Source organism: Narcine bancroftii, chromosome 1, assembly GCF_036971445.1.
Source record: "Narcine bancroftii isolate sNarBan1 chromosome 1, sNarBan1.hap1, whole genome shotgun sequence".
NCBI classification, from domain to species: Eukaryota; Metazoa; Chordata; class Chondrichthyes; order Torpediniformes; family Narcinidae; genus Narcine; species Narcine bancroftii.
In genome coordinates this window covers 100,349,331-100,374,507 of record NC_091469.1, presented here as the reverse complement: position 1 = coordinate 100,374,507, position 25,177 = coordinate 100,349,331, and the positions used below count along the sequence as shown (strand labels likewise).

Here is a 25,177-nt window from a genome sequence, read left to right as displayed (position 1 = left end):
CTTGGTCCTCCTTGGTTGAGCTTTTTCAAATTTGGCTAATCCTCGGGCTTCCTGAACCTTTGTCCACTTCGTGATCTAGTCTACTGCTACCTTCAACTTCTCACCAGCAGGGGCCACGCCACATTTCCTCCTCGGTAGGTTGAAAAGTTTCAGTCCATAATGAACTGAATTGTTGTACCCAATCCACAGAGGTGTCAACTCACAGGGGCCAGGAAGAAATTCCCAGTGATTAAATCTCCTGACCACTGGAGTGAGGAGACCAGAAGCAGAGTAGCAGAGACATTGAAGGTCATCAATTTCAACCTTTAAGTGCAAATAGTTAATAGAGAACAAAAATTTGTGGTGAGGTAAAGAATTCAGTTTGGAAGAGAAAGCAACAGGTCAGGTGATGTATGTAAGCACCAGAAATGTAGAGAATTTATCCAAGCTGAAGGTTTCACTCACAGCATCCCACACCTGTGCTTTCAGCAAGGATTAGATGGCTTTCCTGTAAGTGATATGGCACTGGGATTGGTTGGTGCTGGGGCTACATAAAAGATTTGCATGAAAGCACCAAAGATATATGTGATGGAACGCTGTATTGTAGGCATGACCTCACTGGGTTGGGCAGGCTGGCTCACCTTCTGTACCTGTAGCTCCTCCCCATAAGATCCCCTAAAAAAAGGCTGAGAGCCCTAGTCTCCTCCCTCATATCTGTGTTGGATGTAACCCATCAGCATGTAAAGGCATGCCAAGGTTTTCTGGTTAATAAAGCCTTTGACTACTTGCTTGTGTCTGCGGGTGATCATTGATCATGCCACGATATGGCCGTGTAATTTGCTGATGACACAAAGATAGGTAGGAAAATAAGTTGTGAAGTGGGCATAAAGACGTAACAAAGGGATATCGATGGGTTAAATGAGTGTGCAAACATCTGACCAGTAAAAAGTAAGGTGGGAAATGTGAAATAGTTTACTTTGGCAGGAATTTTGTTTCAAAAAGCAGCATATTATGTTAATATGAGGGATTGCAGAAGACTGAGCTACAGGAGGACTTGGAATTCGAGAACATAATTCACCATGGGCTAGTATGTAGATGAGCAAGTAGCTGGGAAAACTGAACAGAATGTTATTGTCTATTGCAAGGGAAATGAACAAAAGACATTAAGCTATAGCTTTATAGAACATTTGTGAGATCACATCAGTGTATTATGTTGCATCAAACAAACTGCTGCAAGAATTCAACAGGTCAAGCAGTATCCATGTCCACCACAATACTGTGGACCTCCCAGTGGCCAACCATTTCAATTCTCCATCCCATTCCCTCGCCGACATGTCTGTCCATGGTCTTATGCACTGCCAGACTGAGACCATCCGCCAATTGGAGGAACAACACCATATCTTACATCTGGGCGCCCACCAACTGGACAGCATTAACATCAACTTCTCCGGTTTCTGTTAGCCCCCCCCCCCCCCCCACACCCCCACAACCACCCAGCCCCAATCTTTCCCTATGTCTTTCCTGTCATTTTTTCTCTCTCTCTCTTTTCCCTTTTCCCTCTGCCTCCTTTACCCCAGCTCTACATTCACAGAGCAACTCTTCCTCCCCCAATCAATTCTCACTTTTTCTCTCTTCTGGCCTCCTCTCCTTTTGTCTCTTGGTCTGTACTCTTCCCCCTGCTCTCCCTTTCTTTTATTCAGGCCCCTGCCTTCTTTTTCTCATATTTTAAAGAAGACTCAGTCCAAAACATCAGTAATATACCTTTGTCTTCTATGTTCACTGCAAAACCTGCTGGGTTCCTTCACCATTTCTATGCTTTTATTACAATCACAGTGTCTGCAGACTTTCGTGTTTCACTCCAGGCCTTATAGAACTCTATATAAACAGTTGCTGATTCATTTAAGTGATGTGCTATCAATCAGATTCTCCAGGCCCTGTTCAGTTTACTCCAAGATACCTAAAGATCTGTGAGATGATTGGCTCTAATCGCTTTCAATCCAACATTGTCTTCGTCATGTGATTTTATGAAGACGCTCCTGTGCTGGTTTTGTTTCTAGAACCTGGAGCAGAGAACAATCTGCTGGAGGAAGTCCAGGGAAAAAGGAATGGTTAACCTTTTGGGAACTAACATTTAATCGAGACCAGGTTTACCTTTCCTCTGTATCATTAAGATTTGTTGCAAACATTTCCAGGGACCAGTGAAAACATTTTGTTTTGTATTTTGTCTGGCTTATTTTGACGTTACCAGTTCTGTGTCAGGTGACGTATTAAAATTTCAGAGATTGACAGGTATTTGATTAGTCGGGGCATCAAGGGTTACGGGGAGAAGTCCAGGGAGAGGGGCTGAGTGGGAGGATAGATAAGCTCATGATAGAATGGAGGAGACTCAATGGGCTGATTTGCCAACTTCTGCTCCTAAATCTTGGGATCTTGAGAATTTAAATGCTATTACAGTGAAGCAAAAGTTTACACGCTATAAAGGTCATCAGGACATCTAACCTTAGGCAAATGGGATGAGGGAAAGTGGGCAAAAGAAAGTGGATAGCCCAGGATGACCTGCTGGAATTCTATTAGGCTTTAAGGAGGCAGCATCCGAAATGTGATGTATAGGTCTGCTCTCCCTCTCTAAGGTAGGCTATATTCACAATAGAAGAAGTGCAGCTAATAAATTATTTCTGGGATTGGGGTGGATTGTCCTACAAGAAGAGAAGGCAGCATATTATGATTTCCTCTCAAGTTTGGATCTAGAGTTGAACTCACTGGAAAAGGTTCCTCTGCGAAATGTCGGTGTAGAGAAAGGGAATGATGGCTTGAATGTTCAGAACTGGTGTCAAAGTCTCACCCCAAAGGATTCGTTCACACAGGACAGAGATAAGGCCAGTCAACCTTTGGAACTCTCCACCCTGAAGCAAAGACAAAGTCACTGACAGGGGCAGACATCACGTCCGCCATCAAGTGAAACAAGGGATACGAGATTTATTTAGGAGAATGGCGGCTCTGCTGGAGCTGCTGTAGCAGCAGCACTTTTGCTGGTGCGAACCCACAGGGAGCAGGGTGAGGAGACACAGCACTACTACAGGATCCAACCGCCCAGTTCAATTGCAATTTGCTCTGTACAGGCCTTGAATGGTCCATTAAAGGAGCTGGCAGTAGTTTTAGTTTTATTTAAAATCCTGCCACTATGGTGTCTGCGACCAAGATGGCAGCACCAATGATTGGCAGCAGTCACAAGGGGTTACAGACTCTGGGGAAGTGGAGAACTGGTGAGGACACCAGAAAATGGGGAGACCACTCCTCCCCCCCATTTGAGAAGAAGCAGAGGAGATGACCCACAGGACGGTGACCATGGCAGAGGGCCAGTGAGAGATTCTGTGGCTGAAGGATCCACACAGGGGTGGGCTGTTGAAGAGTTAAGGTGAGGAACCCATGTAGGCTGCAGACTGCTGGAGAATGAGGTCAAGGGACTCACATCAGGCTGCGAACTGCTGGACACTGGCTTGAAACTAGCTGAAGGGGTACCATGTATCGGAACCGGGATGCGAGAGGGTGCCGAGGGCGCTGAAGGGATTCTAATCGTGTTTGAGGTTTGGACCTGGAGCTCGGGTTGCCGATGGTTTGGACTGGACTCTGTGGCTGCGGAGGCTGCAGAAGCACTGGAGGTGAATCTACGGACACTCAGTGACTCTGGTGGGGGGGGGGGGGGTGGGGGGGGCTCTCTTTTGCTTCTCTCTCTCTGACTGTAAGTGGCACTTTGGGCAATTGACACCGATGGCCAATCCATCTGCCTTACAGCAGGAAAAGGCAATTTCGTGTAATATGACATTTTTTATTAAATGACAATAAATCGAATCTTGATCTTCAATCTTTAAAGTGGCAATGAAGTAAATGATCAGCAGGGTCATTTAAATATAGAACTTCAAGGTATGAAAGGATTAGCCCCGAAATATTGGTTCTATATCTTTCCCTCCTATGGGCGCTGCAAGACCTGCTGAGTTCCTCCAGCATTTCAATACTTTACTACAATCACACTGTCTGCAGACTTTCATGGTTCATGCTCTTCTTGTATAACAGAACAGGCACAAAGGGCTGAATGGCAATTCCTTTCCTTTCTATTCCTCATGAGCAACGTGAAATCCTCTCAGACATGGTCTTTTTTTTTTTAATCATGCTCCATTTTTCTGCCTCAAATTTTGTTTTGTTTCAAATTGTCACCACACCGAGATTGCCTCCACCTCAAGAGGATCACCTGCGAAGAGTCACGTGATGGAGTAGTGGCCGGTAGGAGAATACCAGCCCTCTCCAGAAAAGAAGGAAAAAAGTAAAGAAAAAGCAAAGCCACAGACACACAAACCTCAACAAATTAAAAATAATGGTGTGGAGAAAATGGCACCAAAGAAAGAAAAGCCAAAAATAACGGGAAGAAAAGAAGAAAGAAAGATGTCGGAAGATGTCTTTGTACCTGTACAAAGAAGCAGGGACCCGCCATGGAGAGAGGAGCCCACTCCCTGAGGTCAGTGGAAACCCCGAAGGGTCACGACACACCGAGTGCAGGACTACAAGGATGGCTCACGGAGCCAAACAGAGGTGCGCAACCGCGCATGCGCGATGCGCACGACAAAGACAACACCGACAGCTTGAACAGCTGAGAATGACCCGACAGCAGGGCTCCCAGCAGGAAGACAGAGAAAATAATGGGAACGAGAAGGAGGAGAAGGAGGAGAGTGAAAAAAGGAAATCAGAGACACAACAGATGACCAGCCCAGAGGAAGAGGACCAACATCAAGACACCATTAAAAAAAAATACCCAGCAAACTGAGATAAACAGCCCAACAAGAAAGTCAGAAGAGACACAGATACAAGAAAGAGAGGTAGAGGACACAGGTCCTGGAGTGGACTCAGGGGAAGAGGAGGGAGAACATCAAGCTCTGCACAGAGAAATAGAAGGTAAAGGGAATGGACTGTACATAGATGGGAAATTTTTTGAAGAATATATGGAAGCAGTAAAAGTTTAGCAGACACGAGAATTTAATGAAATAAAAAGAAGAATAAAAGGTACAGAAGTAAAAGTGAGTAGATTAGAGATGGTCATGACAGAAATAGGGAAAAGAGTAGACAAGGTGGAAGAACAAGAAACAGCCATAGAAATGGAGGTGGACGACTTAAAAAGGAAATTGGAAGAATCTGATTAAAAAGTTAAAGAAACACAGGAGCTGTTAGCTCAGAAGATGGATATAATGGAAAACTATAATAGGAGAAACAATATAAAGATAGTGGGCCTTAAGGAAGATGAAGAAGGCAAAGATATGAAAGAATTTAAAAAAGAATGGATCCCAAAAGTCCTGGGAATGCCAGAAATGCAGGAAGGAATGGAAATAGAAAGGGTACACAGAACATTAGCCCCGAAACCACAGTCACAACAAAAACCAAGATCCATTCTAGTAAAATTCCTGAGATATACGACAAGAGAAAATATATTGGAGAAGGCAATGAAAAAAATAACAGAAGACAAAAAGCCACTGGAATACAAAGGTCAAAAATTTTTTTTCTACCCAGACATAAGTTTTGAGCTTCTGAAGAAGAGGAAGGAGTTTAACGCAGCAAAATCGATCCTATGGAAAAAAGGCTATAAATTTATGTTAAGATATCCAGCGGTTCTTAAAATAGTTATCCCGGGGCAGCAAAGCAGACTGTTCTCGGATCCGGAGAAAGCACGAGAATTTGCAGAACGCCTGCAAAACAGACAGAGAGATGAAGAGATGTAACAAGAACAAGAATGACGGCGAACTACATATAAAGAAGAAGAAGAAGAAGAAAGTATAAGTAAGAACTAAGAAGGGGAAGAAAGGAAGTAAGGGGGGGAATTAAGAGAGTGAGCTTTGTTATATGTGAAGATAAAAAGTCTTTTCTGTAGGGGGCTGGGTGGGGGAGAATAACAATCACTGCGAAATCAGTTGACGCTTGCGAGCGGGTTCGCAATCCAAATGGAGAGGGGAGATGTGGTTGCCTGACATGGGAAAAAGGGCAACTCAGAGAGGGAGGGGGTACTTTTGGGGTTAAGGGAATTTTAGATGTGGGAATAGTGGAAATATTTTATGTTTTAGAAGTGTTGTCTTACAGTCCATTCAAAAAAAGAAAACAGAAATGGGTAAGGAGGGAAGGTGGTGATGAGGAAGCAGAAAGGAAAGCTAAACAAAGTATGAAATGGCCATGTTGAACTATATGACTTTAAATATTAACGGAATACATAACCAAATCAAAAGGAAGAGGCTGTTAAATTTATTGAAGAAAGAAAAAATTGATATAGCATTCATGCAAGAAACACATCTAACTGAAGTGGAACACAAGAAATTAAGTAGAGATTGGGTAGGGCGCATAACGGCAGCATCATATAATTCAAAATAGAGGAGGAAATAATAGATCCAGCAGGGAGGCATGTAATGATAAAGTGTCAGATATATTCAGAATTTTGGAATTTGCTCAATGTATACGCACCTAATGAAGAAGATCAAAAATTTATGCAAGATATCTTTTTGAAGATCGTAGATATGCAAGGGAATATACTGATAGGAGGGGACTTTAACCTGAATTTGGATTCAAAGATAGATAAAACTGGAAAAAAGTAACCAAATTTATGGTTAAATCGATGCAGGAAATGCAACTTTTGGATATATTGAGGAGACAACACCCAAAGGAGAAGGAATATTCATATTATTCGGGAAGACATCAAACATACTCAAGGATAGACCTGTTCCTGTTGTCAGCCACATCTAAGGGAGAGTTAGGAAAATGGAATATAAAGCTAGATTGTTATCAGATCACTCACCCCCGTTATTTGCAATAGAGCTGGAGGACATCCCACCGAGAACGTATAGATGGAGATTAAACTCCATGCTACTTAAAAGACAGGATTTCAGAGAATTCATTGAGCGACAAATTAAAACGTACTTTGAAATAAATTCGGAATCAGTGAAAGATAAGTTTATACTATGGGATGCAATGAAAGTGTTCATCAGAGGGCAGATAATAAGTTATGTAACTAAGATGAAGAAGGACTACAATCGGGAAATAGAACAGTTGGAAAGGGAAACAGCAAGTACAGAAAAAGAATTAGCAATAAAGGAAGATACAACAAAAAAATAAAATATGAAACACTACAAACATATAAGGTGGAGAAGAACATAATGAAGACAAAACAGAAGAATTATGAGCTAGGAGAAAAAACACACAAAATACTAGTTTGGCAGCTTAAGACAGAACAAACTAAAAGAACGGTATTGGCATCAAGGAAAAAGGACAAACAAATTACATATAACCCAACGGAGATCAACGAAAACTTCGGGAATTCTACGAACAACTATATCGAACTGAGAATGAAGGGAAAGAAGACAAAATAGATGAATTTCTAGCTAAAATTTAACTACTGAAATTGCAAGCAGAGGAGCAAAATAAATTAATAAAACCATTTGAAATAGAGGAAATACAGGATATATTAAAAAAACTACCGAACAATAAAACGCCGCGAGGGGATGGACTCCCAATCGAATTCTATAAAACATTTAAAGACATTAATTCCTCCTCTCCTGGAAGTAATGAACCAGATTGAAGAAACACAAAACATGCCAGATTCATGCAAAACAGCAATAATTACAGTAATACCAAAGTCGGGGAAAGATCCACTAACACCAGCATTGTATAGACCAATATCTCTACTTAACACAGATTATAAGATAATAGCTAAACTATTAGCAAACAGATTGGCCGACTGTGTACCAAAAATAGTAAAACTAGGTCAAACTGGATTTATTAAGAAAAGATGAACAACGGACAATGTCTGTAAGTTCATTAACTTAATCTATGCAGTACAAGGAAACAAGACGCCAACAGTGGCATTTGTTTTAGATGCAGAGAAAGCCTTTGAGAGAGTAGAATGGAATTATTTATTCAAAGCACTACAGAGGTTCAACCTACCAGAGAAATATATTAATTGGATGAAAGCATTATATAAGGGACCATTGGCGAAGGTGACAGTAAATGGATATATATCAAACCAATTTAAATTAAGCAGATCAACTAGGCAGGGATGTCCACTATCTCCCTCACTGTTCGCGTTAGCTATAGAACCACTGGCAGAATGGATAAGAACAAAAAATAAAATAAGAGGGATAAAAATAAAAGAGAAGGAATATAAAATCAGTCTATTTGCAGATGACATCATAGTATACTTAACAGTACTAGAAATATCAATAAAAGAATTACATAAGAAATTGAAGGAATATGGAGAAGTATCGGGGTACAAGATCAATGCAAATAAAAGTGAAGCAATGCCACTGAATAATGCGGATTTCACAAAGTTTAAGAAAGAATCACCATTTAGATGGCAAACACAAGCAATTCGATACCTAGGTATACAACTAGATAATAATATAGGTCATCTATACAAACTAAATTATCAGCCATTAATGAAGAAATTACAAGATGACTTAGGGCATTGGAAAGACTGACCACTAACACTGATAGGAAGGGTAAACTGTATTAAAATGAATATCTTCCCAAGGATACAATACTTATTTCAATCATTACCAGTTCACCTAACTGAGAAATTCTTCAAGGAGCTAAAGGATTTATAACAAACATGTACATCAAACTGCAAGAAAAGGAGAATGAAGAAACAAGCTGTAAACCTAAACAAAAATGGGAACAAGATCTAAACATAAAGATAAAGAATGAAACATGGGAAAAGCTATGCTCCGGAGCTATGAGAAATACAATAAACACGAGGTTACGCATGATACAATATAACTGGTTGCACAGGCTATACATCACGCCCCAAAAGTTAAATAAATGGGACCCAACAGTATCAGACAGATGTTTTCGCTGTACGAAGGAAACGGGAACAACAGTACATGGAATTTGGGCAAGTGAGAAAGTGGAAAAATTTTGGGAAGGTCTAAACCAGGTATTAAATAAAATCACAAAAAGCAACATACCAAAAAATCCAGAGATCTTTCTTCTAAGTAATATAAGAAGTAAAGAATTTGGATGGAGCACAAAAAAGATTTATTATGATAGCCTTAGCTGTAGCAAAAAAATGTATTATGTCAACCTGGAAATTAGAAGATAGCCTGAGAATACAGCAATGGTACATTGGTGAATAAATGTATTCCATTGGAAAAAATAACATATAATTTAAGAAATAACATCACAGTATTCGAACAAATTTGGGAACCGTACATGGAACACAATATAACTGGTTACACAGGCTATACAGAATAGAGAAGTCCTACCACGGACATTCACCGCCTAAAATGACAGAAGGAGAAACATAGAAACATAGAAGATAGGAGCAGGAGTAGGTCATTCGACCCTTCGAGCCTGCTCCGCCATTCAACGAGATCATGGCTGATCTTAAAGTTCAGTACCCCGTCCCCGCCAGAAGAAGCCAAAATGAACTGACCCAGTATGTAAAAGTAGAAGACACAAATTTCTTGTTTATTTTCATTGTGTGACGACCTTGTTTAATGGGTTTAATGTATCATATAGGTTGAACGTTGAGTGAGTGGGGAGGGGGGAGGGTGAGGGAGGAAGGGAAGGGAAAAATGACACTGTGTATATTCAGAGGGAAATGCCTGTGTGTATTTTGGTCAGTATGGTTCATAGTGTGAAAAATAAAAAAAATTAAAAAGAGTATCACCTGCTCCTCCATTGATAAGAACATGAGAAATAAGAGCAGAGGTCGGCAATTCAGCCCATCGAGCCTTCTGTCCATAAGATCCTGGATAATCTGGCCATGGACTTAGTCCCACTTTCCCACCTGATCCCCATTACCCTTCATCCAAAACCAATCTGTGTTTAAAATATGTTTAATAAGGCAGCCACTGCTGCTTCTTTGGGCAGAGAATTCCTCAAATTCACTACTCTCGGGTTCCTCTTCATCTTCAGTGTCTTAAATCTACTTTCCTGTGCCCGTTGTTGTAATCTCAACGGTGACAGGAAACAAACCCCTTGCTTCTTTCTGATCTATCTCTTTTTATAATTTTACGTTTCGATAAGAAACATAATTCGACCATGTACCTGTGTTGGGAATGAGCACAGAGTGGGAGTGACAAATCACTCAGTCCCTTCTCCCCACCAGTCAGATGGAGGGAGTGTTCATGCACTGCTGTGACTGGCCTGTGATTGATAAAGTGTCCCTGTTAGATTGCTCACAGGGAACCTGCCTAGAAGAGGCAGTTAGTTGACTGAGAAGAGAAGCCTCCCCGACTGAAACCAGTCGAACTTGTTCCACGAGCTTCTCACAGACCACATAATTCAGTCATCTCCCTGTGCAACAGAGGCAGCTTCCAGGGGAGGATTCCTACAGCAAACAAAGGGAGACGGCTAGTGTGTGTCAAATTGGAACAGTCGCAACTGCTGCAGGATAAAGTGCAAGCAAAACTGGACGAGGATGTCTGGTTAACGTGACTCGGGCTCGAGTGGACCAGGAGGGCTGGGGTCCTAAGCGAGTGAGAGAGATTTGCTGAGCCGAAGTTTCTGAAATCCTTCAACTGCAATTCTCAGCTTTCAGAGGGTAAGATGTAACCCGAGCTTTGGTACAATTGGGACACTTGTGGTTCCTGCCGAGAAAAAAGTAGAGAAGATCTGCCCGTTGACAGCCACGTGAGACCCAGGAGCGACTCCGAGCCCCTGCAGGACCGACAGTGGGAAGGAGGGGAACTTCATATGTGATAGGTTTGCGTGTGGTTCAGACCTCACCATGATGCTGGAGGGGAACGGCTCTGAGTGCGAATGTGCTGTCTGCTGGAACCCATACGACAATGCCTTCCGCACACCCAAGATCCTGGAGTGCAAGCACACCTTCTGTCTGGAGTGCCTGGCTCGCATGAGCCTGGCGTCGGTGCCAGAGATGGACCCAGGCATGTCCTGCCCCCTGTGCCGTCATCTGACCCCGCTGGGTGCTGGGCAGCTGGTGACGGGCCTTCGCACCAACGTGGAGATCCTCAGCCGCATGAGGCTGCAACCGGTCCACGTCTACCTGGACCACGGCCGCCTGTTCTACAAGGGGCCCGGGAAAGCCAGCTTCCTGCTGCGCCGCCCCACCGTCTACACCCTGAGCCTGGACGTGGAGCGCGAGAATGGCCTCCCACTGCGCACGCAAGCGGCCCCAGCACTGGAGGAGCGGCTGCCTCAGAACACCATGTGGAAATGCTGCCAGAGCCCGCCCTGTCGAACCGTCACATACATCATGATCGTCATGTTTGGAATTACAATCATTCTGGTCATCTCCCTCTTCTGGACCAAGAAAATACTCTGGGATTTGGACTGAGAGAACAATCTTGCATTTAGGTAGCCTCCTTCACCGCTGGGGAGGATGTCCCAGATGAGATACTTGATTTGGATGTGTAGGTATGTTGTAATGTAGAAAAGGTGACCACTAATTTGAAGACCTCACTAAATGAGCCTTCAGGTAATGATTAGATGATTGGGTTTTGGTGGTGGACGCTGGCTGGGCACTGGGAACCCATTTTGTCTTTCCTTCAAGCAAGAAAGTTCCGGCAAAAGTCTGCTGGTCAGGCAGTGCCAAAGGCAACAACAGGGTTCACACCTCTCTTCACAGATGCTGCCTGAGCTGCTGAGTGTTTCCAGAAAAGCCTGTTGGGCTTTTTTGGGGGTCAGAATTCCAACAGCTGCAGATGTTTCTGATTTTCATCTGTCCTTTCAATGTACTATGTGAGATTTTAACTCCACCTGACCACACCCCCTCCTGCAGAGCACCATTCCCTCAGTGCTCCACCTCCTCCCGAGCATCAAACTCAATTGTGTGCTCGCATCTCCTGGATGGTGCATGGAGGCAGAGGCTTCAGTTCTGGGGTGACAGGTGAGATCCATCACTGGACAAGAGCTTGTTCGTCGCCAATGCTTCGTCACAGAGGCTGAGTCACTCTTCCTGTGGGGAGTACAGCCATGACCCTTGCTTGGTGCTCATCTGCCTCTATTAAAATGGGAGTTCCCATCCATCCCCCTTCACAGAATATCCTAGGGCACACTGGAGTGGCCAATGCATGGACCCATTGTTGTTCAATCTGAGGTATTTAGGTTCCGGGAAACTTTTAGTGAAGTTGTTAGCAGCTTAATTTAGTACTCAAGAAACAGCAATCCCCAGTGAGTGATCCTGGTCAGGTTTCTACTGGATCTCAGCTGGAAGTTCAAAGCTCACAAACATTATCTGAGCAATATTGCAACAAATGACCATGTCCACACCAAGTTATACTCCCAGACAGGTGTCTGTCTGGTTCACTGACTCCCTGACGGGTGTCTGTCTGGTTCACTGACTCCACACAGGTGTCCGTCTGGTTCACTGACTCCCAGACAGGTGTCCGTCTGGTTCACTGACTCCCAGACAGTGTCAGTCTGGTTCACTGACTCTCTGACAGGTGTCGGTCTGGTTCACTGACTCCCTGACAGGTTTGGGTCTGGTTCACTGACTCTCTGACAGGTGTCTGTCTGGTTCACTGACTCCCTGACAGGTTTGGGTCTGGTTCACCAATTCTCAGACAGGTGTGGGATGGGTTCGCTGTCTCCCATAGAGGTGTCAACCTGCTTCACTGATTCCCAGACAGGTGTGGGTCGGGGTACACTGACACTCAGACAGATAGCATTCTGGTTCAGTAACTCCCAGACATTTATCTGTCTGGTTCACCAACACCCTTTATTTATTACAACATAAAATGAGGCCATTCTTCCCACTAGGCCCATGCTGGCTTCAAGCAGAGTAATTCCACTCCTCTACTTACACCCCAGCAAACTTACCTCTTTCTCTCGGATCTAATGCTCACTTTAATTCTTTCGACACCTACCAAAGCTGAGTTGTAAGTTATATTGGCCAATTAAACTCATCAGCATACACTTGGGACGTGGAAGGAAACACAAGGTCACAGGGAGAACATGCAAACATGACACAAACAGCTCCAGAGGTCAGGAACTGTGAGGTAAAGGCACTGAGCACTGCATCCTTGTGACTCCCTCTGAATTTCAGTGGCTGAGTGACTGGTCCAATGACTGACAGTGAGTGCTTGGTACACTGATTTCCAGGTCTTGGTGGTGTCGGATACACTGACATCCTCCAGACTAGATTCTGATACATTGAGTGAGAGAAGATAAGAATCTGGTACAGTGATTCTCTACCAATGAGATGGACACTGTCTAACAGTTGCTGTGTCTGATACACTCTCAGAACCCATGTGCCTGAGACAGATCCCCAGTTACTGTGCTTCTGGGACACTAACTCTCAGTCTCTGGGTGCCCAGGTCACTGACTCACAGCCCATGTCTGGCTGATAAACCATTACATGCAGAGGCGAAAAAGTCACAGTCTTTACCTCCAGACAAGCTATGAAACTCACTTTACATGGTCTCACATTGTACAGCAGGTGAATGGGTTGATTCTGCTAAGAAATGGTAGGAAAGGAATTTAAATGAGTAACTTGCCATTTTGGAATGGGTGTGACTTGAACAGAACAACCACTTAGTTTTGACAGGATCAATGTTTCACTGTTAAGTCTCCTGGGCTGTGTAACATGGGTTATTGAAAAGCTGGTGATCATTGATTCAGTATTTGCTTGACAGGAATGTTATTTATTGCTGGGGGGTGCTTGCACGGTCTTCTTGTGACAGTACGGGCTTCCTCTCACATCCCAAAAATATGCAAGTTGGTGGGGGAGACGGGGGACTGGCCACCTTAGTGCAGGCGAGTGGTATAATCTAAGGGGGAAATTTATTAGATTTTGAGATGCATAAAAAAATTGTTAATGGATGTCTGATAGTGAGCAGAGTTGATGGGCCTGTTACCATCCTGTGTGTATAAATAATACCATCAGTCTTACACAGCCTGAAAGACATTGTAACTTTTGTTATCAACCCTCGGATTGCTATAGAAATATTGTCATTGGAGGTGGGGAAGTATCCTGTGCCACTTTAATCACAAGATCATGATCCACACCATAAAAGAATGGGGCATGAAGTGGTTTACACTTCCTTCCCTTTCATTGGGGTCCAGAATGTCATTAATCTTTCTCATCATGAACTGGGGAAAGTCATGTTAACTTTGTGGTTTCATTTAGAAATCTAGAACGGTCACCATTGTCCACATTCAAGAACTGCAGTAGTTGATTTGAGCAGAGTAAGTTCAATTGGTCATGTGATATCTATAAGGGTCATGTGACTTTGGTGAACCTGACTGAGGCACAAACATTATCAAAAAAAAACTCCTGATATGAGATTTGAAAATCCTACTGACTTCCCTGCCATCATCAACAATTGGTTTCCTTGATTGAGACAGAAACTTTATATGTAAATAATATATTCACAGGAGTAAGCCATTGGTCACAATCGTGTTTGATCATCCAATACTTGTTCTCATCTTCTCTCAAATCCCTCAATCCCTTTATCTGTAGGTAATATATTCATTTCCTTCTATGCCAGAAAATTCCACAGGTTCTGTTTTGAACCTGGTTTAAGAATTTCTCCTGATCTTTAAGTTGTCATTCCCTGATTCTGTGACTCCTGGTTCAGGATACCAGAAATAATGGACATTCTCTCTGCATATACTCTGTCCAATCTGTAAAAACATTGTAGGTTTCAATCCAATCCCTATAGATTTATATATAGTTTATCAGTGAGATGTCCAATTTAAAAATAGTAAGTGAAAATCCAAAATTGAATAAATGCCAAAGACACATTTATGTAAAAGAAAAATTTGGTCTATTTGAACATGTTAAATATAGATGTTCCCGTTTAGCTACAAATTCAATAAAAACAATCCAGGATTTCTCAAAAATGGAAATGATGTGAACTACATGGTATTGAAATGCCTGCTTGGGGTCCATTTTTACTCTTAATGGCAATTTATGTGAAATAAATTTTAAGTTGACAAGTATTTTAGAAATCAAGGTGTGATGAATCCTTTCATTAAAACCCAATGCATGCATGAAAGTTGTGGAGGTAGGAATGGAACATTATAAATGGACTTGTGTGATCAAAATTGTGGCAGTTATAGCTCAATGTGGGGAAATATTACATTAACTTGGAGTATTTTCTTAACAGTGAAAGTTGAAGAAATACTGTACTTAGAAACAAATGAATTTGGGAATCCAAATATGCAAATCATTGAATGCCAGCAGGAAAAGGTACCGTAATCAGAAATGGTATGTTGGCTTTTATCTCTAAAAGGGAAGCTGAGAAACATTGATCAGATCAATTCTGAAATATCCAGGGAATGAGTCTCAAGAATTACATATTCAAAATAAAGATTATTTACTGTAAAAGGAATCTTTATTTTGACGTTTGGTATAATTGTGAAATAAAAAGGATAAGGGATTGTTTTTTGGGATTCGTTTATTTTTTATTTTTGACCAATTGAAAGACAAGTACAATATACCAAATAATACTATTTTCTCCTATTATCAACAAATCATATTTAAAAAGAAAATTAGGGAGGAATTTTAAATTACCAGAACAAAATCTATTTGAATATTTAATAAAATGAAAGATTTATTACTAATATGTATATAAAATTGCAAGAGGCTATCCAGAAAAAGGATTTATTTAAAAATAAATTGAGATGGGAAAAAGATTTAAATATATAGATTCAAGAAGTATGGTCAAAATTATGTTAAGAAAGTGTAACTAAAACAATGAAAGTTAGATATCAAATGGTACAATTTAATTTTTTACATCAATTATATTATACTCCATACAAATTACATGGAATTAATTCAAATTGTTCTGATCAATGTTTTAGATGTAATAAAGAAGTAGGATCTTTCTTGCATGCAGTCTGGCAATGTGAAAAGGTAGATAAGTTTTGGAAGGATATAAGTATTTTATTGGGATGAGTTTTGAAGACGCAAATTTTGAAGGATCCCAGAATATTTTTATTTGGAGATATTTCTCAATTAAAGTTAGATATTTATCAGAAGTTTTTAAGTGTAGAAATAGCAAAGAAATGTATAGCTCTAATGTGGAAATCAGATGATATTGCGGCATTGAATAGATGACGAACAGAATTATTAAGTTGTATACCATTAGAGAAAATAACGTACAATTTATGAAATCAACCAGAAAAATTTGCTAAGATTTGGAAACCCCATATGTATTTTATTGCTACGACTTTACCTACAGCATCCACCACTCCCCAACCCAACCTGCCCTAATTAGTTTATGGTTTAAGATTATTATGTAAATTTGCAATTAATCAATTTAAAAGATATATGTTCATTAGATAGGCTTTTCTTTTTATTTTTTCCTTTTTTGGGGAGGGATGGGGAGAAAATGTGAAAAAAATGTATTCTTTTTGCGTCGTAGTTTTTATTATTCTTTATGATATGGATAAATTCTGTACATGTATTGATGCAAATGAAAAATAAAATTTAAAAAAAAGAATAGCATATTGACATAGCATAGATTCACCAGAATGCTAACTTACAGGTTTAAATCGTCTGTTTAGATGTTAATGAATGATTCATTTGAAACATTTAAAGTAATGACTTATTTTAATTAGAGTGTAACAGATAAAATATTTCCTTTGGAGGGAGCATAATCAGAAAATGAAGCGCTAGGGAATTCAGGAATGAAATCAGAATGGATCTTTTCATGCAAAAGATCATGGAAACCTAATAGTTAGCCCCCACTGGACATTCTCATGATTGAGATTCATGGATATTTATTGGACAAGGGAGTGAGAGATGTAGCAACTGCTGCCAAACAGTGGAGATATCAATCAGACACCATCCAATAGACTGGTAAAGTTGATTTAAAGGACATTCCTACATTCCCTTGCTAATAGAAACTCACAGCAAGATATATCATTCTTGTCAAAGTCAGATGGGTGTTACAATACTGTAACAATAATCGTGATTGCCCACATCACCTCTGAAGTTCCTCTTGCTCTTTTGGAATTGTTAGATGAGATTAACCTGTTGTACCTTCAGCAAAAGATACCACGTAACTTTCTGAATGGATCAAGCCCCTCTCCTAATTGGTTGAATTTTGGAAACATAGCAAGCAGAGCTGAATTTCTCAGGTTAATTTCAAAATGAGATCAAGCACTGGCCTGCTAAAGTAACTGGGCTGGTAGTATCCTGAAGTGACTTGCATTAAAATAAAAAGCCCTCATCAATAGAAATGTGTACAATTTGAAATCTATAAATCCACATTTCTTATTTATAGGATATGGGAATGTAATATAGAAGGGGAATTCTAGTCCAAAGATAAAAGACCAGCAGGTGGCTTCAGTTCTTCTTAAAGTACATGTAACATATCCAGACCATGCAGGCAGAGCCTCTCTATACAATGCTGTTGGTTCAGGGCCTCGTGCTTTTCTTTTTTTAAATTAGACTGCACATATCTGCTGATATGCAGACTGTAATAATATCCCTTTATTTTGAATTTGTAATACTTTTATCAAAATCTGAATTAAAGATACTGAAAACAAACTCATTGTGATGTTAAATGAAGGAATCATTAGCTTTGACAGATATCGAACATCGAATGCGGGCAACTTCTAATCCTAATTACAGGGGCAACACTTTATTCAGGTTTGCACACGTCCTGGCTACTCAAATGCTTCACTTGTTGAATTAAGTGGACAGTTCAAAGCAGATTCTAAATAAAGTGAAGAGGCAGTTGAATCAAAATGGTTACTTTCCAGAGTGGGGGGAGTGGGGAAGTGGTGATGCTCAGGGAATGATGGTGTGTACTGTATATTTTCAAATTTCTGAAAGTAGCAAGTTGATAAGGCATAGATTGCTATTGCAAATAATGACACTAAATCGACAAAGACAAAATATGCACCAACCGTGGGTCAGAACTGGAGTCTTGTATATGGTGCTTAGTATTATAACTTTGGAAAATTAGCTCGGAAGGAAAACAGACGGCTGTTTACCTGAATGATCCCAGTTATATGGGAGAAAACCTTCAGTTATGAAGATCAATTAATTTGAAATTTTCTTTAGAGTGAAGGAGCAATCTGTTAGAAGTATTGAAATCAGGACAAACAGATAACAAAATCAGCTCTTGATTAGATTTGAGCCCATAACTAACTTCTGAATATCACTGACAAAGTATAAAGCAGATTTGTCTCATTGGATAAGTCAAAGAACAACTGTATTAAGAAACACATACAAGTTAATCCTTTGTCAAACAAAGTGAGAAGTTTGTTTCTATTCAACTAGTGACTGGCTTGAGGAGGGGGCCAGCTGTTATGAATTTCACACAAGTTGGAAGTGTATAACTACCTATTATCAAAAACTTTATTATAATATTGACTATAGAAGGTTTAAGTAAAATTCAGCAGAAGATCTGTACGGACAAAAAAATGTTCAACTGTTTAACCCAAGATTTCATAACTGGAAGAAATTGTAGGTTCACATATCCATACAATGTAGGCAGGAACAATATGCAAGCTAAAAACTTTTGTGGGGGTGGGGTGGTGATACAATAAAAAAAAACTACTGGTAAATACAAAATCAAATTCAAGGGTGTTCTGCTGTGTTTATAGATGGAAATCATTCAGTCTGATGCACCATCTCATGGAAACAGTTACAGAGGTAATTATTTATCAAAATATTTATTATAAAGCACTGCTAAAAAGGAGAGGCTGTTCACCCAAATGTTCAACATATTACTGAGAGATTCCAGGCTTACCACTCTGCCTTCCATTGACAAGCAGAGCACTATATTTTCAGCTCAATTGCAGAAATAGCCCTAAGCCTGTCCAACGTTTCCTGTAGCTTGGAATCATGCTTCTGCTCTTCTTGTTTCTTTAAAGCAGTGGTTCTCAACTTTTTTTCTTTCCACTCACATACCACCTTTACGTAATCCCTATGCCATCACTGCTCTGTGATTAGTAAGGGATTACTTAAGGTGGTAGGTGAGTGGGAAGGGAAGGTTATCACTGCTCTAGACCCAATTGTTACTGAAATATTTTGCTTGAGAAAAATTGTCATTGGTCCATTTCTTTGGAGTTAAGAAACCACGCATATAATGAGTCAATTAGGTACAATTATAACAGTGGTTTTCAAACTTTTTCTTTCCACCCACATACCACCTTAAGCAATCCCTTTCTAATCAAAGCACCTATGGCATAGGGAATACTTAAAGTGGTAAGTGGGTGGAAAGAAAAAGTTTGAGCACCACTGTTTTAAAGCATCCCTCAGAACATCAGAAGCCAGTGTAGAAGAGAACAAATAGTGTTTTTGGAAATGTAGGTGTCTTTCAAGGTCTATTCAGCTTATCCAGAGGACTGCTCATTTACATTATCTAGAAACAATAAACTTTTTTATTAAATGAAAAGATCCAAAAACCAATCAATTCTTTTAAGCCTGAAGCTGACAGTGATAAAATCAATAACCAGTGGACCATGGTATCAAATGCCAAACAATATGGTATGTTATTATGGGCCCTAGTGACCAGATGTCAATGGGTTGGTAGTCTGATTGACAGAGACTCCCTCTTCCAGGTGGCTGTTGTCAAAGTTCTGTTCCATTTAGTTTACTCAGATGTCCAAAGCTTAAAGGTCCTGTCATAAGAACATGTTGCAATCAGCTGCCCATTAGGAGATATGTCTAGTCCCATCACTTTGCCCTCATGGCCAGCCATTGTTTTGAGTGGTGACCAGCCAGGGTGGCTCCATATCTTCGCTGTGTTGTCATAGGCACCGGTGAGGAGATAGTGTCCATCGGTGGCTTCAGGGAGACATAAACCGGCTGTTAGTTGCATGATGAGAGAAATGAAGGAAATACTCTGAAATACTTCAGAGTTCAAAGAAAAACAAATGGTGGATCAAAGAATTGGATGCTAAGGTACGATATCCCTGTGGCACAAATCTAATGGAGTATTCAACACTGGTCTGCTTTGGTGTGACATGGAATGAGGTTGGAGATCTCAAATCATAAGGAATAGTAGGACACAAAACAATGCATTTGACTACCACAGTTGCTGAATTGTGAGGGGGAAGGGGGAGGATTGAAGGAATGCTAATCTACAATCTTTCCCCTCCCCCCAGTATGAAAGTGCATTTTGCTTTAAAAATTAAAACTGCATCCCTCACCAACCAAAACAGAACGATTGAGCTGTTTGTGAGCAGCATGTAATCCAGCCCACAAGGTGACATGGCAGCTGCAGTGAGGGAAAAATGTCCAGGATTGGAACTGTGTAGGAGGCCCGCTCAACTCTGTATAAAACCACACTGAGCATTTTTCAAAGAATGACTCTTCTTGATGAAACTGCTCTCCTCACTGGCCTCAATAAGGAAAAACACTTAGCTCACAAATCGGGCCTGGAGCACAGCTTCAGTTGCTCCTCCACTTCAAGCAGTGTTTTGTGTTTTACAAGGCCATTCTCAGAAGCAGAGTATAATTGTGAGAACCAATACCCTGGCCTTTCCAAGTGACTCTTGTTATAACTGACAAACTGCTGCAAATAATGCTAATTCTAGGAATAGCTATCCAACTGGTCTCACTTCAATACTCAGCTCAAGAGCTTCAAAAGGCTCTCTTAGGGCTCCTCTGTGCAAAGAGAAAAACTCCAGCTGATGAATTTTTCTCTGCAGCTATTATTTCCTTCGACTAACAATGGCCTTCTGGAAAATACCTCTCCTGTAGTGTGAGTGCTCTCCCCTGCATTCCCCCTTTCAACCTCTGACTTACAATACTTTACACATCAAAGAACAGAAGACAAACCAGCATCTGGTTGTTTGAAAATCCAGAATCTTAGCTGCTGAGCTGAAGGATGCAGAGTGCAAAAGGAGTGTGCAGCCAGAGTAAGGGACCTGGAGAGGGACTAGGAAGAACAGCCAGAGCCAGGATCCAGAGAAGGGCTGGGATGGACAGCCAGAGACAGGGACCCAGAGAGGAAAGGGATGGACTGCCAGGGCCAGGGACTGGGATAGACAGCGAGAGTGGGGGACTCAAAGAGGGGCTGGAAATGGACAGCCAGAGTGGGGGACCCAGAGAAGGGCCAGAATGGACAGTTAGAGTGGGGGACCCGGAGAGGGATTGAAATAGACAGTCAGAGATGGTGTTGTGATTTGGAACACCAGGAGTCAGGAATGTGCCATTTGCCCAGATGGTGGCAGGGTCTGGAGTGCTTATTCCAATCCATTTGAAGTCATGGGGTTCACTGGAATATTAACTGTAATATTTAAAAATAGTGAAATACATATATTTGGGTATTAAGCATCTGGAATACAAGGAAAGAGTGAGCAAATTTCAAAAGTGAAATATATATGTTTGGGTATTAAGCATCTGGAATACAAGGAAAGATTGAGCAAATTAGGTCTTTATTCCTTGGAATGTAGAAGGCTGAGAGGGGAATTGATAGAGGTGTTTAAGATAATGAGAGGGATAGATAGAGTTGATGTGGAAAGGCTTTTCACCTTGAGAGTAGGAGAGATGGATACAAGAGGTCATGGGTTGAGAGTTGACGGGCAAAGGTTTAGGAGTAACATGAGGGAGAACTTCTTTACTCAGAGTGGTTACTGTGTGGAATGGGCTTCTGGGAAAGGTGGTGGAGGCAGGGTCAATTTTGTCATTTAAGAAAGAGTTGGATGAGTTTATGGATGGGAGGGGGATGGAGGGATATGGGCAGGGTGCTGGTACATGGGATTAGAGGAGGGTACTTGGATCAGTGTGGAGTAAAAGGGCCAAATTGGCCTGTTTCCGTGTTGTAATTGTTATATGGTTATTAATTGAAATAACATCCAGTAGTCCAGAATATCTACGAAACTGGCACCAAAATGATCCCAAGAATACCAAAAATATATAGTTCGTTCAATTTCCCTTTGAAAGCTCCAATGGCATCTACTCCCACCAAGCTTGAAAGGCTGTGCATTCCAGATGACAACTTGCTGGATGAAAAAAGATCTTCCTTCTGCCAGTTCTCTTGTCAATTACCTCAAGGATTGTGTCCTCTGAACACCAACTCTATTGCCAAAGCAACCCCCCCCCCCAAAAAAAAACCAAATGTTTATTAAAATCTACCAATCTTCTCTGCTTCAGAGTTGGGCAATAAGTGGCAGATGGAGTACACTCTGCATAAGTGTGAGGTTATGTATTTTGGAAGGTCAAAATGAAGTCAGAGTACATGGTTAAGGATGCTTAACAGTGTGAAAGAACAGAGGGACTTTGGGGTTATATCCATATCTCTCTCAAGGTTACTGCACTCAAGGTTGATAAGACAGTTAAGGCTCTGTGGGATGCTGGGCTTCATTAGTCGGGGGATTGAGTTCAAGAGTCATGATGTCAAATTGCAGTTCTATATGTTGAGACCACACTTATAGAGTATTGTGTTCAGATCTGGTCACTTCATTATAAGAAGGATGTGGAAGCTATTGAGAGTGTTTATTAGGATGTTGCCTGGATTGGAAAATCAGTCTTACGAGGCAAGGTTAGCAGAGCTAGGCCTTTCTTTTTGGAGTGAAGAAAGATGAGAGGTGACTTAACAGCAAACAACAAAGGATATCTGTACAAAGTGAAGGGAGGAAAGTTTAGGGGAAACATCAGAGGTAATTAATTTTTTTTTTTAACAGAGTTGTGCGTGCCGAGAATGCATTGCCAGGGGTGGAGTCTGGAACAATAGGGGCATTTAAACGTCTCTTAGACAGGCACATGGATAAAAAAAAAATAGAGGGTTATGAAGTAGGGAGGGTTTCATCTTTTTTTTAGTTGATATATAGGTCAGCACCACATCATGGGGTGAAGTGCCTGTGCTATAGAGCTCTATGTTCTAAGTACAAAAATTGGATGGAGGTGTTCATGCAGGCTTCCTGCATGTCATACTCACGCTGAAATCTGACTGCTGACAAGAGGTTCTGATGTGCTGGGATAGTGTAAATACACTTCCGCTGCCGTAGATCCCAAACTTTGCAACTGTTGTCTCCACTTCCAGTTGCCGCGTGATATCTAATAGTAAAATCAACATGTCATTATAAGACTTAACAGTTAGAAATTGCCTGAAACAGCTTGCTATTGGAATTGTGCCGATATATTATTTATACCTCATACTAGAGTTCCTTTTGTTTTAAATGCTATAACCATAAATATATGTTACTTGTTTGCAAAGACCTGTAGACTGCAGTGTGAGACATACCACAAAGAGTTGGTAGTTTATCAAAGGATTATATCAAGCCCAGAGTTCCTTTAATATACAAGGAGTATCATCAATTGCCCCACATTATTGAGAATAAAGCACACAGGGACAGCATAGAGTTATTGCCTCACAGCCCCTGCAACCACAGTTCGACCCCGACCAAGCACAGCCTGCACTGAGTTTGCACATTCTCTGTAAATTCCTCCCATATCCCAAAGCCATGTTGGCTGGTAGATTAGTTGGCCACTGTGTTCTGTAGGTTGAATGACTGAATCTTGGTAAGTTGTTGGGAATGAGAGGAGAATGAAATGGGGTCAGCATTGTAGGAGCGCTAATGGATGTTTCATAGTTGGCATATAATCAGTGGGTTGAAAGACCCCTGTTGTGTGAATCGAGGATTACAGGGGGACATTGAGGTGGGGGACTGGGGAAGAAATGCATGGATAGATAAGGAATTTGTTATATGTTTGCAGACAGAAGAATGGGAAGAGGGTGTTGGCCTACACATGTGCAAGGATGAAAGGGTCTGCATACCAAAGAGGAAAGAGGTTGGTGGAATTTCCACACATAATGTGGAGATTGTTGGAACTGGTGTGAATGTGATGAGGGGTCTTCACACAATACAGAGGGGCTACGTGGTTCCAGACACCGTACAGGTAATTTTCACACACACTATGTGGAGACCACAAGCAGATGGATTATGGTTGGAGAGTGTATGCACATGTTGCAGGGAGACAGGGAGGTCTGCACACAACACACAGCAATAGGATAAAAAGAATTTTCCGCATATCTTACAGGAATACTGAGCAGTTCAGATAATGCCTCCAATGCAGGGAATTTGTTATACCTATTCATTCTGCATTGAAAAGTGCAGCAGTTGTACTTGTTAGGTAGAAAGTAGCACAGCATTTCTTTTTAGGAATTCCCTGAGGATCTATGATCCCTCCATTTCCAAGGGTTCTCAGAACAACGTGAGACTTACGTGTTCTGCTACAGGAGGGATTATGCTTGAAATGGCAGCTGGAAGGACAGTTTGCAAGGGGGGGGGGGGTTTCATTTACACTGCAGCTTTGTCTTTTCCTAATGAATGAACTTGAGGTTCTCAACACCATACCCAATATTCCATCTCTATCTTCAATGGTCATGCATGCCCCAGGGACACCCATAATTCTTAAAAACATTCTTAAATCGTTTTCTTTGGAAATCACAGGCTATGATGGAGCCAGGAACAGAACATCTGTTTCAGGAGTCTGGTATTGATTCAGTCACCATTATAAGCCCAGCAAAGACTGAACACTAAACATTACCTGTGACTTACAGCGAAGACTGATATTCTCTGGAAATTATACATATAATCACACCTGAAGATATTTGTTCATATTTTCAAATTGTGCATTCTAGGAACCAGTGTTGGTCAAGGTCAGCTACTGCCCCAACTACCTTCTTCTCTATGCCTTTAAATAATTCAAACAAATCTGTAGACTTCCTACACTTGCCTATTTTGAGCAACATATTGCAGTAACATGTCATAAGTTACAAACACCAGAGATTCTTTTCAAAAGAGTCAAAGCTATGATTTCACCCTTCCCTTTAAAAAGATATTGATCTCTGCATTCCCTAGAATGTTTTGGAAACTTTGCAGTCAAGAGATAGAGGAGAAATTGGACTTTGATCAGCAAAGTTTGTAAATGAATGCAAGAACATCGGTTACTTTTGCAATTCTGCATCTGCGTCCGCTAAAAAGCATGCAGAATACCAGCCATCACTCACTGCTTCCTGAGGAAGGAAGAAAGGCACCACACTTTGGAGTTCACTGGGTAATTTTCATAAAGGCCAAATGCAGAGAAAGTTATTTACAGTGTCCTTTCACTTTATAAATTAGCTGCTGTCAACATGCTGATAGAAGACCTAGCATATAGCCCACAGCAGTACCTTCACTTCCTAAGAAGGTTGAAGAAGGTAAGGCTACCGGCCCCCATTTTACAGGAGCACTTAATAACAAGGATCATAAAATGGCAAAGAGGATTATTGAGGTCTCCCTTTCCATTATTGGTGAC

General features: G+C 41.1%; 2 protein-coding genes across 10 annotated transcripts in view; one reads left to right on the top strand and one right to left on the bottom strand.

The window, feature by feature from the left end:
• The first annotated feature begins 10,287 nt into the window (after nucleotides 1-10,287).
• Nucleotides 10,288-25,177, top strand: part of LOC138761581 (E3 ubiquitin-protein ligase RNF183-like) — a 37,740-nt gene continuing 22,850 nt past the window's right edge. For 2 of the 6 annotated variants that reach the window (XM_069933960.1, XM_069933949.1), the window contains exons 1-2: nucleotides 10,288-15,178; nucleotides 18,532-18,580. In XM_069933960.1, the coding sequence (XP_069790061.1) occupies nucleotides 10,733-11,302 (570 nt within the window). In that variant the 5' untranslated portion in view covers nucleotides 10,288-10,732 and the 3' untranslated portion in view covers nucleotides 11,303-15,178; nucleotides 18,532-18,580. Of the gene's footprint in view, nucleotides 15,179-18,531; nucleotides 18,581-23,593; nucleotides 23,669-25,177 lie in introns of all 6 variants that reach the window. The other 4 variants (XM_069933932.1, XM_069933921.1, XM_069933940.1 and 1 more) reach the window with 4 other exon arrangements.
• prpf4 (pre-mRNA splicing tri-snRNP complex factor PRPF4) overlaps nucleotides 18,121-25,177 on the bottom strand; it is a 67,296-nt gene continuing 60,239 nt past the window's right edge. For 3 of the 4 annotated variants that reach the window (XM_069933867.1, XM_069933845.1, XM_069933862.1), the window contains exons 14-15: nucleotides 22,815-22,933; nucleotides 19,523-19,717 (exon numbers count right to left, since the gene is read on the bottom strand). In XM_069933867.1, the coding sequence (XP_069789968.1) occupies nucleotides 19,607-19,717; nucleotides 22,815-22,933 (230 nt within the window). In that variant the 3' untranslated portion in view covers nucleotides 19,523-19,606. Of the gene's footprint in view, nucleotides 19,718-22,814; nucleotides 22,934-25,177 lie in introns of all 4 variants that reach the window. The other variant, XM_069933852.1, reaches the window with a different exon arrangement.